Raw genomic sequence first — 14876 nt, forward strand, 5'->3', positions numbered from 1 at the left:
AAATAAAAAATAATAATATTAAAATTAAGAGTGCGCATGTTTTAAAGCCTAAGACTGAATTGAAAAATTATATTATATAAATCGAAATAGTATTAAATTAATTTTATTTTATTATTTTAATTTAAATTTAATTTTTTATTAACAATCAAATTGAAAATATGGAAGATTCATATCAAATTGAAGATCTATGGCGGCGTGTATGTATCAAGGCTGGTAGAAGTCCAACTTGCGGGATGGTGAAGGGAAGTACAGGTGGAGCAATGGGATCGAAGACTCATGGGGCATTTTAGATATTAAAAATTAGTAAATATGTTGATCAATGTAAAATCAATTTGACTAACGGCAGTTCAACGGTGAGTGACTAATTTGTTGGATTATTATTAAATAGATTGATTTAAAAATATAAAAAGTAAACTAATTTATTTTAAAAAATTAAAAAAAAAATATTAAAATTAAGAGTGCGCATGTTTTAAAGTCTAAGACTGAATTGAAAAATTATATTATATAAATCGAAATAGTATTAAATTAAATTTATTTTATTATTTTAATTTAAATTTAATTTTTTATTTACAATCAAATTGAAAATATGGAAGACTCATATCAAATAGTTATAAATATGTTAAATTATTATTAATTATAAGTATATTAAAGTATTATATAATATGTTTTATAATATTTATATTTAAATATTATATAATTAAAAAATTAATAAAAAAAATATATTTTATAATATATTATATATTAATAACTAATTTTAAAATTTAAATAGTAATTTAAGTATAATTTTTATAACATTAATTATATAAAAATGAATTAAAATTATATCAAAAAGTTAATTTGACTACGACTATTAAGCAAATTCCGAATCAAAATTGAAATATTATTTCTCAGTAATATTTTTTTAAGATTCTACTTCAATATAGGAGATGCTTATAAAATTAAAGTATAAAAAACAATATTGCTATACATATCTTTTATTTTATTATGATGACATCGAATAGACGTGTCTAACGTGAAAACAGGCAACTAAACGCGCTCGGAAACTTTGTTGTTTTTTGTTTTATTTTAACAAAAAATAAGAAATTGTTTAGCTTAGGTTTTTTTTTTTTTTTTTTTACTTTTTCTCTAAATTACTTTTAAAAAATAAAGTCAATTTTTAAAAATCATTTTTATTTTATAATTATTATTCACCCGTAAAAAAATTATATAATAAAAATATGATATCATATTAACATTTTATATAGAATATCTCTTTAATTAGGACTCTTTATCACTCATATTTATTATTTATATTATTTAGAATATATTTATATTTTTTATTTATTTTTAAAAATTTAAAAATTAAATTAATAAAAAATTTTTAATTAAAAAAAATCATAAACAAATGTTACGAACAGAACCCCTCTCTCCCTCTCTCTCTATATATATATTATTGGCAATTTGCCGTCAAAGTTTGGAATAAATAACCATGGTACAAATCAATGAGTCCTAGTCGTGGCCGCCCAACAACTATTTTCCATAATGACGAAAATCCAGCTGATTTCGTTGGAGCATTCGTGAAAATTATTTTACTCAATTTAAATTTAAATATTATTTTAAATATTTTATTTATAAAAATTATTTTATTTAAATATTTTTTATGAAAGTTATTAAATTTAATTATTGTTTTTAATATTTAAATTTAATTAAAATATATTTAAATAATATTAAATATGTTTAATTTTATATATTTAATTAATAATTATATAAAATATATGATTTTAATGAAATATTTTTAAATATAACAATTCTATTTACCTAAAACATAATATATAAAATTTATAAATATTATTATAAATTATATTTTATATTAATTATTTATTTATATCAATGAATCTGAATGAACTAAAATCTGATAAAAATATTATTTTCAAATTTAAACTTAACCCAAATTCAATTATATAAAGTATAAACTAATCAAATCAGCTTATATACTTTAAATATAAGCTGATCTATTTAGTTATAATAATTTTTGAGTTTATAAATTAAAAAAAATATATTAAAATTTAATTTTTAATTTTGATACTTATAAGTTATGCGTTTATAAATTAATTTGATCAAATATTTTATTATATCATTTTTATTTAATTTTTAAAATTTTATTATAAATTTTATTTAATATTTTTTTACTCATTTTAATAATAAATATACTTTTAAACTAATTTTTACTAAATATATTAAAATATAACTACTTAAAATTATAAATATTTACGAGATAAAAATTAATAAACTAAATCATACACCCTCTAAATTTTATCATAATAGGATTATTCAAATTTATCTTAATACAATTGAATCGAGTTAATTGTTTAAAATTATTTAACTCGTTGACATTTTTATCAAGGTTTTCAAACTTAAGAATTTTAAATGTAAAACTTGTCCTATCGATTAGGGTTGGGTGTTTTAAGGATTTTTATTATATAATTAATATTTTATAAATTATTGTTAATATATTAATGTTACATTAATAAATATAGTATTTAATTTCAATATATTAACTTATATATCATAAATATATATATCTTACATTCAATCAACTTATAAAATTTATTATTTTTTATTAATATTATTTAATTTGTTATAAATTATCATTCTTTAAATTAATTATTTAAAAATATAAAGCATATGAAATAGTAAAAAAAAATGTATAAAATTATATTATTTTATATAAAAATTAATAAAATTTACCTCACTTATGTGATGCTTAACCGGATCGGACTTTGACCCGGATTTCAGTCTTTTAGATTTTAAAACTATAAGGGAAAATTACAAAAATATACGCTGTTGAGGTTCGAACAGGCCCAAAACACTGGAATCCATACAGCCCATAGTAATGCGAAACTCAAAACAAGCTGCTCTGAAGTCCCAGGGCACGTCATTACAAGTGAGACGTTGAGTGGAGGGACTTCCCTTTGGTAGTTTCTTCAGAGTCTACACTGTACAGTTCTCATCTCACTGACAAAACACAGCATTTGGTAATTTCGGCTCTTCTTCCTTCGCTTCATATATCTATTCTCTAGACACACCTTCACCTAATCAAACTTATCTTAACAAATAAGTTATTCTTTATTTTATCTTCGCGATTCGTCCCTCGCTCTTTCAACAAACAAGCAAGAGATATCGAGAAATGGCGTTCAGGCTTAGCTCCGCCGACGTCGTCGGATTCAAGTTCCTATTTTCTCTTGCGATTATGTACGCTCTCATATCGGCCCTTGTTTACTCTATAGTTCACATGAAGTTCATTAAGCCGCTCGCGATCGATGCGCCTCTTGATCGCTTCTCCGAGGCCAGAGCCGTTGAACATGTTCGAGTTTTGACCCAAGACGGTCGCCAAGTGAGTTCAATTGCTGCGTTAGATTTTGAGTTTTTGATTTCTGTTCTGTTATTATTATTATTATTATTATTATTATTATTATTATTATTATTATTATTTTAGCTTCTTCGAAGCTCGTAGTCGATAGAATAAGATTGGTAGCTGATTTAGGAATAGCTTTCAATGTTGACAGGAAGGGCGTCCTGGCTTAAGAGAAGCTGCTACGTATATTAAAACGCAGTTGGAATCGATAGAGGACAGAGCTGGATCAAACATCAGGTTCTTGTTATTTTCTACTTTATTTTATTTATGCCATGTTTGTGAGAAGGTTTTTGAAGGTAATATCCTACTTGGTTGGGATAACGGTTTTGGGAGGGTAAGGTTTTGGAGGTTTTGAAAACCCTCAGTTTCTCAACTTACAATTTAGGGGCGTTGGAAGGTTTTTATAAATTATATATTATTTATTTCCGTCAATCCTCATTAAAAATTAATAGTAACCTACTTTACTCAATCCACATAAAATAGTAACCTATTTATGTTGATTACTCAATCCACCTATCTACCATAACTTGCTGTAGGTTTATATATATATATATATATATATATATATATATATATATATATATATATATATATTATCAGTAAACTACATTTTATGATATGATTTTGCAGTAATTTTTGTCCACTCTATTCCTAAAGTTTGTCCATGTCCATGTCTAAGGAAAACAAAAGAGTAAATGAGAAATTATACTATTATATCTATAAACACAAAGACTTTTAAGGTTAAAAAAAAAGAGCAACTTACTAGTTGCAAGGTGATAATATGAGTTTTTTGGTAGCAATTAAGAATTAAATTAATAAGGTTATTTTTGTAATTTTAATATTCACTTTATCTTTCTTTACCTTTTATCCAAACAAAGCTTAGTAAATTATGGTTTACTGTACTTTCCTCCCAAACAAGATAATATTAAAAAAACCCTGCTTTACCTTACTTTAAAAAACCTTACCTTACCTCCTTGCACTCCAGCCAAACAAATTGTTACTTGTACTCTTTTGTTCGCTGATGTTAAATTTTGTAATGTTTATTAATTTGCATGTTCTACTTGTTTGATTCTGCAGAATTGAGATTGAAGAGAGTATTGTTAATGGCTCCTTCAATATGGTATTTTTAGGACACAGCATATCTTTTGGGTACAGAAATCATACAAATATTATCATGAGGTGCATTCACTACTTCTGATTGAGATGCTACTTCGAGCTCAAGTTTTTCTGCCTTTTTTTTTTTGGTGATGTATGATCATTCTATTACTTGTCTCTTCCATCAAGTATGAATTCTGCAGCATGCTTTGCATGAAAATGGGGACCACTATTTTTTATGGGACTTGATAAATTTACATGGATGGTTTATCATACTGGGAATATAAGGAAGAGATTGAAATCCTATGGGAAGTCCTTCCTCCTTTGTTTGTGTCTTCCTTAAGAAATTATGGACTCCAATTTATTTTGTGGAAGTAATTGAAAAACTTATTTGTTCAGCGCTTGAACTTAAGTTAGGAAATTAAATGCCATGGGATTTAAAGGAGGGGAGGGTTATTCACACTACAGTCTTAGGGCTAAAATCTTAACTCTTAAGTGGTGTAAAGGCAATGGGTAAATAGTGCCTTATCCAACTATGAGATAAAAGACTAGAACTATTATGTTTGTGACTTTTGAATTTTTAAGTGTGCTATCCTAGCAGGCAAAATTGTGTAAGATATTTTCTATTCAATGACAGGATATCGTCTACAGATTCAAAAGACACTGATCCATCTGTTTTAATTAATGGCCATTTTGATAGTCCACTTGGTTCACCTGGAGCTGGTGATTGTGGTACATGTGTTGGTGGGTGCTTTAAATATCTTAACCTACTTAATGATGTGTCTTGGCCATTTTGTGCTCAATCATTTAAGCCTCTTCTCTTTTTTTTATTATTATTTTGCAGCATCAATGCTGGAACTAGCAAGACTTATTGTAGACTCTGGTTGGATACCACCCCGGCCCATTATTTTTCTTTTTAATGGCGCAGAGGAACTATTTATGTTGGTATGAAATCATAGTGCTAGTCTGAAACCAAAATTATAATTTAATTAGTTTTATTTGAATCTTTTGTTGCCTCTTTCCCACAATCCCACCTATATATTGTCTTTCATTTTTCTTCCTTTTGAGATTATAATATATTTATCCGTGAGAACAGTGCTACTAGCATGGGTGAGAGGCAACCTGATTGCTCCTCAAAATGAGGGCCTTATCATACTGCAAGAAGTCCATCCTCAACAAATTCATCGTTTAATTAATTATTATCCTACAGTATAATTTCTGTTGGATATATCATTTCTTTAAGCTTAATTGAAGTTGTTTACATATGATGCTTCAGGGTGCACATGGCTTCATGAAGACATATAAATGGCGTGATTCAATTGGAGCTTCAATTAATGTGGAAGCATCTGGAACAGGAGGTTTGGGTAGGTTATGATCTAATTTCTGAAAAGCTTTAAAAGAAGTGTAGTTAACACGAACTCTATTTATTTGGAAAATGGAACTGGATTTAGTAGTAGACAGAAACCTGTTTCTGAGATCCACAGGTCATACGACTTCTTAGGATAGGAAAATGATAATATAAGATATTATTATGTATGACGTTATTCTCTACATGATCTGATAAACAATCTATATTTTAAGAAGTGAAATTTTACTGAAATGAGGAATAGTTTGAATTTGTTTTCTTTACTGATAGGTGTGAATTTGTGCTTGTAAGTTTTTAGGTGATGCCAAATCACATTTTATGCTGTTTCTGCTCTTTATGCTGATTTTTTTTTTCTTAACAGATTTAGTCTGCCAATCTGGACCTGGTGCTTGGCCTTCCCTAGTCTATGCTGAGGCTGCAATATACCCCATGGCACATAGTGCAGCCCAGGTTCTTATGCTTTTATTTCTTTCTTATAGATATATATGTGTGTCTTTTGAAGTTATATTTTCAAACCAATCCGAGTGTTCTATTGGTTGGTTACTCATGAAGGGATTGAAGAAAGTTAAATTGGCTCCTCTTTTGATGCCTAAAAAAAAAGAAAAAAAGATTATTCGCTTCATCTCATCATCAGATATTTAGGGTCTGGTTGACATTGTTGTTTAATTGCAGCTGAGAAAAGAACATGTTTTACATGTTGATTGAAAACAATTAAAAATTATTTTTAAGGTCAATGTTACTTGTATTGGTCATAAATACTCTCAAATAGCTGAACATTAGTTTGAAACTTTTTTTACAACATCTAAAATAGTGTTTTTCTCCAAAATGTAGCTTTAACCTCAATGCCAATTCAGGATTTACATGGATTTGTTTCATTTGCTCAGATATCATACTGTCCACTGTATGATCCTCCTACTTGATGCCTTTATTTTCTTTCTTTTGTTGGGTATTGCATTGGCTGCATTGTTTTTTCCCCAACCCTGCAACTTCAACCTACACTTTCCTTCTACCAATACTTTTTTTTCCTGCTCTTTTTTTTTTTTACCTTAAATAATTCAACTTCAATTTATATATTCTGTGTAGGATGTTTTTCCTGTTATTCCTGGAGACACAGATTACAGAATATTTTCCCAAGATTATGGAAGCATTCCTAGCCTGGATATTATCTTTCTTCTTGGTGGTTACTACTACCATACCTCCTATGATACGTTGGACAAACTACTGTATGCATTACATATGCTATTTTGGTATAGATGTGCTTCAATGTGATTTTTACCTACTTTCATCTTGAAGCCCCTTTCTCATACATCAAATGTTCTTAAAACAGACCTGGTAGCATGCAAGCACGTGGAGACAATTTGTTCAGTATTCTTAAAGCCTTTACAAATTCTTCTAAGCTGCGAACTTCCCAAGAAAGAGAAGCTCTCAGAGCTACTTCAAATGATTACAGGGATGAACGGGCTGTTTTCTTTGATTACTTATCATGGTTCATGGTATGCTGCAAAGTTCATGATACCTACTCTACTTATGGTTTCTTTTTGTCCCGTGACTAAGATTATGACACATTGGTTACATTGTAAGTACTAATATAAATCATCTTCCTGTTAATTTTGAATTTTTCAGATATTCTATTCAAGAAGAGTAGCTGTGATACTCCATAGCATTCCTTTTGCCATCTTTATTGTTATGCCATTACTTTTGCGTTTTCTGGATTTAGGGTTACGATATTGGTTTGCAACCTTCTGTGATTTTGTCAAAGGTGGAGTCTCTGCTGACTGCTGCATTTTACTGTTCATACTTTTTTTCTGGCCTATATCTAGCATTGATGAATTCCCTACCTCTAAGCCCCATGAAGAATTTAGTACACAGGCAATAGATGTTGAAGCCTTTGTGTAACATTCTCAAATTTGTTTCCAGGATTGCTGTTTCATATTGCTGCAATTTTATTGGCAATTATTTTCCCTGTTATCTTCTCCATTATGAGGTTATTTTTCTCCAGTCATGCGATGAACTGGTGAGTTTGTTCTCCGGTTTTTCTGCTTTATTGTTCTAATTTCATATTTTTTGAAGTAAAGAATTAACAGATGATGTCAACACCCTGCCCCAACACACACACACACACACACACATATATAGAACAATCGAGTCAATAAGGTTATTTTTTAAATGCTTGAATGCAGGTTTGCTCATCCATACTTGGCTTTCATGATGTTCGTTCCCTGCTCACTTGTTGGTTTGTTGATTCCAAGGACTGTTTGGAGTTGTTTTCCCCTCTCTCAAGATGTTTCAGTTCTCAAGAAATCGAAGGAGGTATAGTTTTATGTTCATATATTCTTAAGTAATCACCAACAAATTCCAAATTTATCCTATAATTGTCATTTGGATTTATTTATTTCACACTATTGAGAAAAGGTTATTATGTTGTCCTGGTACAGAATACAAATTAGTTACTATAGCACTTAAATGGTTGTGCAACTTACATAGAACTTGGCTCATTTTAGCACCTGTGCTCTGAAATTTAAATGAATGCTTTCTGTGCAAGTTCCATCATAATATGAGAAGCCAAGATAGAGACCAATTCTTTGGAATTTGAAAACAACCAACATATTAGAATTACTTGAAGATAACCTGCTTTTGTTATATATTCTGTAATATATGTTGGATTGCATTATGCTGAGTAGAAACTTATCTTCTGGATGAATATTTAAATTTAAGCTTGGCTGCACAATTCATTGCTGCAATCTAGCAGATAATTGATATAGCTTGGATCTCACAGGTGCTATCAAATGAAGCTTGGTTTTGGGGAGCATTTGGATTGTATGCTTGCTTAACTTTGGTATGTTGTTGTTGTTGTTGTTGTTAACTTTGGTATGTTGTCTAGTTGCTGTTATTACTTTTGTGGTAAATTTATTTGCTTTCTTAACTTTTAGTTCTAATATTTTCAATAGCTAACTTTAGTAAAAGTAGGCTTATCTTGTTGCTGGGCTCAGTGGAGGGTTCTTGACCTTTTCCGTGTCAGCTTTTATGCTTCCTGCTTGGATCTTCTTTAACATATATATCAAGTCTTATCATGATCAATCGCTCAGGTGATTTCCATGACTTGTGATCAGATTCCTTCCTTGTGATGTGTATTAACATTTTTCCCTGTTGTTTTAATGTTTCACCTCTTTGTTTGTACAAAGCTCTTTTTTCTCATATTGCTGGTTGCCTAATTTGTATGTAGAGTTATAGAATTTTCTTAAGAAGTAATTGGTTTGTATGCTATCCTCGTAATATTTATACCTTCAAAGTTTGCCTTAGTTTTCATTTTCTTTGGTGCTTTTATTGTGAGCTTTATTAACTTAAAACAGTGGTAGCATGCGGCATTACCTGGCATGTTTGGCTATCCTTGGATGTTGATCCTTTAAGTCTGTTTGGGAGCATTCCTTGGAAATCTAAATGTTTAGCATCTTGGAAAATATGATCTTTCTGTTAAAAGACAATTACAAGTTATCAAATTCACTAATAGTTTTTTTTTTTTTTTTTTAAAGACTATCCCACACGTTTGTGAAACATTTGGGAAGATGAAGATCTCATTCTTATGGTTCAGTGAACAGAATGAAATTTCTTTGTTATTCTAAAGTAACAGATGTCCCACAATTATCTTTGTCTTTGTTGAATTTCATGATTTATTAAATGTTAAAATAGGAGTCCATGTAGCAGACACTGACTAGACTGGAATTAATGTTTGGCATGCATTGAAAATATCCGAAATGTTAGGTCACCAATATATTCTTTGCTCTTGTATTGATACTTTCAATAGACTGTTAGATGAATCTGGTGCTCTTTGAGACTTTGCATATTTGCTTTCAATTATTTTTTTAACCTGTCTGCACTTTTTCTAAATACTTGTTTTTTTTTCTATGTTTTATTTTAATTAGTTTTTTTTTCTTGTTTGGGAATTGAGAGTAAACTACTTTCTTTTTGATCTCTTTGACTTTTGTTCCTTTTATCTCATCAAAATTTCTTCCACCTTTTTTTTCAGGTCAACAGTCATCTACGTATTACCTTTACTTCCATGTATCATGTATTCAGTTTATTTTGGTGGATTTCTTGTCCAATTTTTGATTGAGAAGATGGGTATGATGGGTGCTGTTCCTCCACCATATGGTTAGTTTTCTTTTATGGTGATGGTATTATTTTAGATTATTCCTTCCACCATAAATCATTTGCAGCTGTTTTTACCTAATCTGGAGATTCAATTGTTTTAACTGGACACGGTGAAAAGGTTGCATAAGAATCTCTACAGTCATTTTCCATATTTTAACTTGGGAAATTATACTCTGCCTGCAAAAAAGACTGTTACAATGTATAATTATAAAATGATAATAGAAAAGTTGAGTCCCAAGCACTTTTTTGAATGGTCCTATGGCTAATAGATGATGACGAGCTTCTGCTTTGATCCTAGCAGTTGTGTATTAAATTTCATTGCCATAAATTGTTTTATTGAACCCTTGTTACGGTAAGTTGTGATTAAGTTGTTAGGTGTCTATCCCAGTGTTAAGTTGCAAATTGTTCATCTTTCTTTTGTGATATTGTTCCCCATTACCTACTATTGCTGTTTATTACAATCACCAGATCTTTGCTTGCAGGATTTTATATTGCTGATGGTGTAGTGGCAGCAACAATTGGAGTTGTGACTGGTTGGTGTGTGGGTCCTTTGCTACCTATTTGCGGCCATTGGTTGGCCAGGTCCTCCATCATTCAGTTCTTGTTGCATATTAGTGTGCTTGCATTGGCTTTCTCATCGCAGTTCTTTCCCTACAGCAACACTGCCCCTAAGAGGGTTGTTTTTCAGCATACAGTTGTTACTGCAGGTATGAAGAAAAGAAACGTTTAATATATATTTAAAATTCTCATAAGGTAGGACAGTACCGCCATTTGTCTTTGATTTTTTTAAAAATAATGATTGTTCTCTTTTTAGCTTTGTGATTTATTTGGGATTCTACTGTCTTTCTTTTTGGTTATTTTGTCTTGAAACCTTTTTCCCTGTGTATTGACAGATGGAAATAGGATTGTGGACTCCAGTTATGATTTTTCTGTAGTGGATTCCAATTCTTTACTTTTTCTTTTTAAACATGCTCCTGAAGTTGCAAAGGATTTGCACGTTGGTACGGATTTTTCTTTCAAAACTGCAAATACGTCTCACCGAGAGACTTGGATGGTATGTGACTTCCTACTTTAAGGTTAATGGTCAATCTTACATCAAATATATTACTTTAGGCAGCATTTTGTGCCTTAGGATGTTGTTACTAGTGAATCTTGAGTGCCTGCATTAGTTATTAACTCCTCACTTCCTTTCTCCACACCAGGAACCACAATGTAATGTTCTTGTTACTTTTTCAATCTCTATCCCCCTCTTCCTCTTCCATCTGGGACCATTGAATGGTGGTCTACCATCTCAACCTCATTGTTGAAACAATAAGCATCACTGCATAAAGTATCATTGAACTCATTGTAGATTAGATGCTGTCCTGTGCCTGATACTTGATACTTGTATCCTTATAGCAAGAATGAGTTTCATCACTTCCAATAACTTGTTCTATGATGATGTGAAAATTCATCAATGTCATAGATAAAGTTCTTTATTTCTAACATTTTTCGTTTTTTGACATTTTTGTAGGCTCTTTTTCCAGTATCTCATCTGTTTTCAAGAAGTTTGAAGTTCCCTGCAAGGAGTGATGACATTATTAAGCAATATAGATATTTCCCCCGTTTGTCTAATTACAAGCCTGGTACTTTTTCTAGCAGGGGATCTAGGAGAGTTTACTTGGAACTTTCCTTAGGGTGAGTGGGATAGAATGATCTGCATAGAAGAGCATGAAATGGCTGTCATTAAATATTCATGTCTTGTGAGATTGTCAAATAATGATTTACCGGAATTATATATAGCTTGTCTGATATGGTTACAAATATTTATTTTATATGTATGTTGGCTACCAAATTTCTACGTGCATTGAGCAAATTTGTATGGTACTTTCTTCAACAAGATGATGTTTTTTAGACTTAAAAGGAAAATGGAGGATAGGTCAAAAATTAAAGCCAGATGCAACAAGGTGTTTTGTATTCTGTTTTGAATGTCTGGGAAAGGCTCGTTGATGTGGTGTGAAAGATAGTTCAATTTTTTCTTGGCAAATGGGAGCTTTAATGGCTGGAATGTGAAATTAATCTTTAAAACAAACTGTCATGCTTAGTTGAATAGTTGGATTTACGGGTACTTTCTTTTTGTGAAGCACAAGCACAGAACTTGTGTTATTTTAACCCTGTGTTTTTACTTTTTCCATCGTGTTTTCCATATCTTTAATTTAATGCTTTGTTATTATTTCCTGTCAGTGACTTGAAAGAGGTCTGGGTTGCAGTCCTTAACATTACAGGTCCCTTATCAAGTTGGTCACTTGCGGACAATATACTTCCAGGTATAAATTTTTTGTTTCAATTTGGCTTTGAATGGAAATGTTTGCTTTAATGTTTATAACCAAAAAAATTCAAACCGTTGGACCAATTTATAATGATAGCTAATCCTTTTAATTTTTCCAATCACACACAGCCTTTCACATTGGAATTTCTTGTACTGAAATTTGGAATGCCATGCTAGAACTCTCAAATTGCTCACATGACATTAGTTATATATATAGTGTAATATATTTAAGTGTAAGACCTTGGGGGAAAATTAATTATATATTAATACGATTAATTATTATTTAACACTTAAAAATTTTAAAAGAAAATAGGAACACCTTGCCTTCTTTCCTATCCCTTCCTCCCTCCTCTAAAAACTGTTACGTGAAATATTTTTATTAATAGAATGTATTCCGTTTCTATATCTTGGTAGTTTGTGCATGCAAACAATTTACACCAATTTAAAAGAATGGGTATATAATTGACAAAAATTAAAAGGATCCAATGAGCTATAAAGCTTTGGATTTTTTTGGTGAGTAATACTTTGGTTTTTTGTATATTTAATCCCTGTTGAAATTGTTACAGCTCCTGAAGCGATTGATGGTGGTCCCCCATCATATATATGTAGACTTAGTGGAGCTAGTGATGATAAATGGACCTTCTGGCTAGAGGTAAAGCTCTGTCCTTTCTGAAATTATGATTTTTCCCCCCATTTTACGTTTGACTGTTATTGCCAATTGCTGCCCCTAACATATGAGTGTCCCTTGAATGGCATCGAGTACTTACATTGTTTTGATTTACTGATCATCACGAACTTAATGAAAACTCAGGTGCTCCCCTTTGGACTTGTGCTAAGAATTTTCTTAATTGTATCATAAAAATTAGAATGTTATCTTGATTTTGGTAAATAATCATCTCATATGAATCCTGGTCTATTTGTATTTTCAAGTCTTGTTAAATGGTCCAATAATCTCAAGTGTGCACATTGATTGTATGTTGCAATCTACTGAAAACCATCATTGTTTAGTATCTCTGATGATCCCACAAGGTGTTCTCCCCTTCCCTCCTTCCTTTCTCTCACCGCCTGCATTTTTGGGCAATGTGAGTACACAATGGCTTATTAGGATTCATTTTTACACTATAAGAATGATGATTTCAGACATATTTCATTGTTACATAAACATATGATTATTCTGAACATGGAAAATACAGGCAAGCAATTCTAATGATTTGAGGGTGGAGCTTGCTGTGATTGACCAAGTTTTGGTTGATCGAGCTAAAAATTTGAGGGGCCTTTTCCCTGACTGGGTGGACGTCACTGCTTATGCTAGCTTTATGTCCAGCTACATCTTTTAGTTCTTCCATACCTGCTGAAACACATATTGGATAAACAATTCTGTCCAAGACAGACAATAAAATTTAGTTTTGACACTCATTTGTGGCATTGCGTATCTTATAATGCTTTAAGTCTTACATTTTAACATGTTTATTGCAAGCCGGAAGTTTGATTCAGAAGAAAATATACTTGTAAGTACCAAAATGTGGAGTATGCAGCATTTTTTGCTTGTCGTCGTTGCACCGCTCTGTTGAAGTCAAGCTACAAATAAGATTATGGAAGCAATTTATTACATGTCAATTGCCACCAAATCATTCTCCTTCCTCCTCTTTTCTTCTTCTTCTGAAGCAAAATGAAAGCTTTCATGGAATTGGTACTCATGAACGTCCATTGGTTTTGAGTAATTTGAGACTCGAGAGCATAAGATCTTGGTTTTGAGTAATCAGCAAATCATGCATATAATTCTGTTTGGTAACCTACAGGAACCAACCTCGGGATGCCTGACGCAGGATATATCATCCGACTATACTCTCAAAATTTCAAACCCATGGTATTTTGAAATTTGATCTGCTAGACGTATATGACCCCGTTTGACATTAAGGACGAAGCTAACTTTTTGAAAGTATGCCCTTTTAAATGATATTGAAAAAAAATTATTTAAACTAAAATATTTTAATATAAAAATAATATTTAATAGTTTTTAATTAATGTATTTAAAATAATATTTTCTTTTGCCAACAACAATTCAAACAGTAATATCAAAACGCTTGCGAATAGCAAACAACTATGCCTGTAACCCTTGGAGAAGGTCGACCATCTCAGCAAGCAGTGGAACTACTTTGGTTGAGTGCTTAAAATCACCATTGCTAATTTCTCTATGTGAAGCAAGAAATTATTTCGTTTTCGCCTGCCTACCATTCTCGGGAATGTGTCAAGCAGAGTCATTTGTTTTTCGCTAAACAATTAGGGTTGAGTGCTATTCACTTCAAAATTGAATAAATTAACCAAATCAATTTAATTTAGTAATTTGATTTAGTTTATACAGTAATTTTGTTTGGCTTGGCTTGATTTTAGTTTTTAAGATTTTTTGTTATTTTCATTCCAATTTGATTTTGGGAAAATAGTTTCAGTAAAATTATAACGAATTAGGTGAAAATTATGCCAAAATTAAGGTAAAAATAAGTCCAAATCAAAGTAAAAATCATAAAATTAGGTGAAAATTAAATCCAAATAAAAAACTCATTAAA

At 30.7% G+C, this 14876-nt stretch overlaps 1 protein-coding gene across 4 annotated transcripts; it reads left to right on the forward strand.

The window, feature by feature from the left end:
- Window positions 1-2910: 2910 nt before the first annotated feature.
- On the forward strand, window positions 2911-13728 carry LOC110638139 (uncharacterized). Of its 4 annotated transcripts, XR_002491626.2 has the most exons (22): window positions 2911-3373; window positions 3546-3631; window positions 4472-4573; window positions 5127-5233; window positions 5334-5434; window positions 5766-5853; window positions 6217-6305; window positions 6939-7078; window positions 7183-7348; window positions 7479-7614; window positions 7773-7869; window positions 8036-8165; window positions 8632-8691; window positions 8823-8941; window positions 9880-10004; window positions 10487-10711; window positions 10898-11058; window positions 11518-11681; window positions 12228-12310; window positions 12879-12964; window positions 13321-13394; window positions 13506-13728. XR_002491626.2 is itself a non-coding variant. In XM_058149601.1 (21 exons), exons 1-21 carry the CDS (start codon window positions 3167-3169, stop codon window positions 13647-13649), a joined length of 2616 nt encoding a protein of 871 aa, XP_058005584.1. In that variant the 5' UTR covers window positions 2911-3166; the 3' UTR covers window positions 13650-13728. The 4 variants fall into 4 exon arrangements, 2 of the variants coding, with proteins under 2 accessions (XP_058005584.1, XP_021644276.2); XM_058149601.1 differs by lacking the exon at window positions 13321-13394; XM_021788584.2 differs by lacking the exon at window positions 13506-13728 and having other exon boundaries at window positions 13321-13499.
- The last annotated feature ends 1148 nt before the right edge of the window (window positions 13729-14876 follow it).

Source organism: Hevea brasiliensis, chromosome 7 (assembly GCF_030052815.1).
Source record: "Hevea brasiliensis isolate MT/VB/25A 57/8 chromosome 7, ASM3005281v1, whole genome shotgun sequence".
In the NCBI taxonomy this organism is placed as follows: domain Eukaryota; kingdom Viridiplantae; phylum Streptophyta; class Magnoliopsida; order Malpighiales; family Euphorbiaceae; genus Hevea; species Hevea brasiliensis.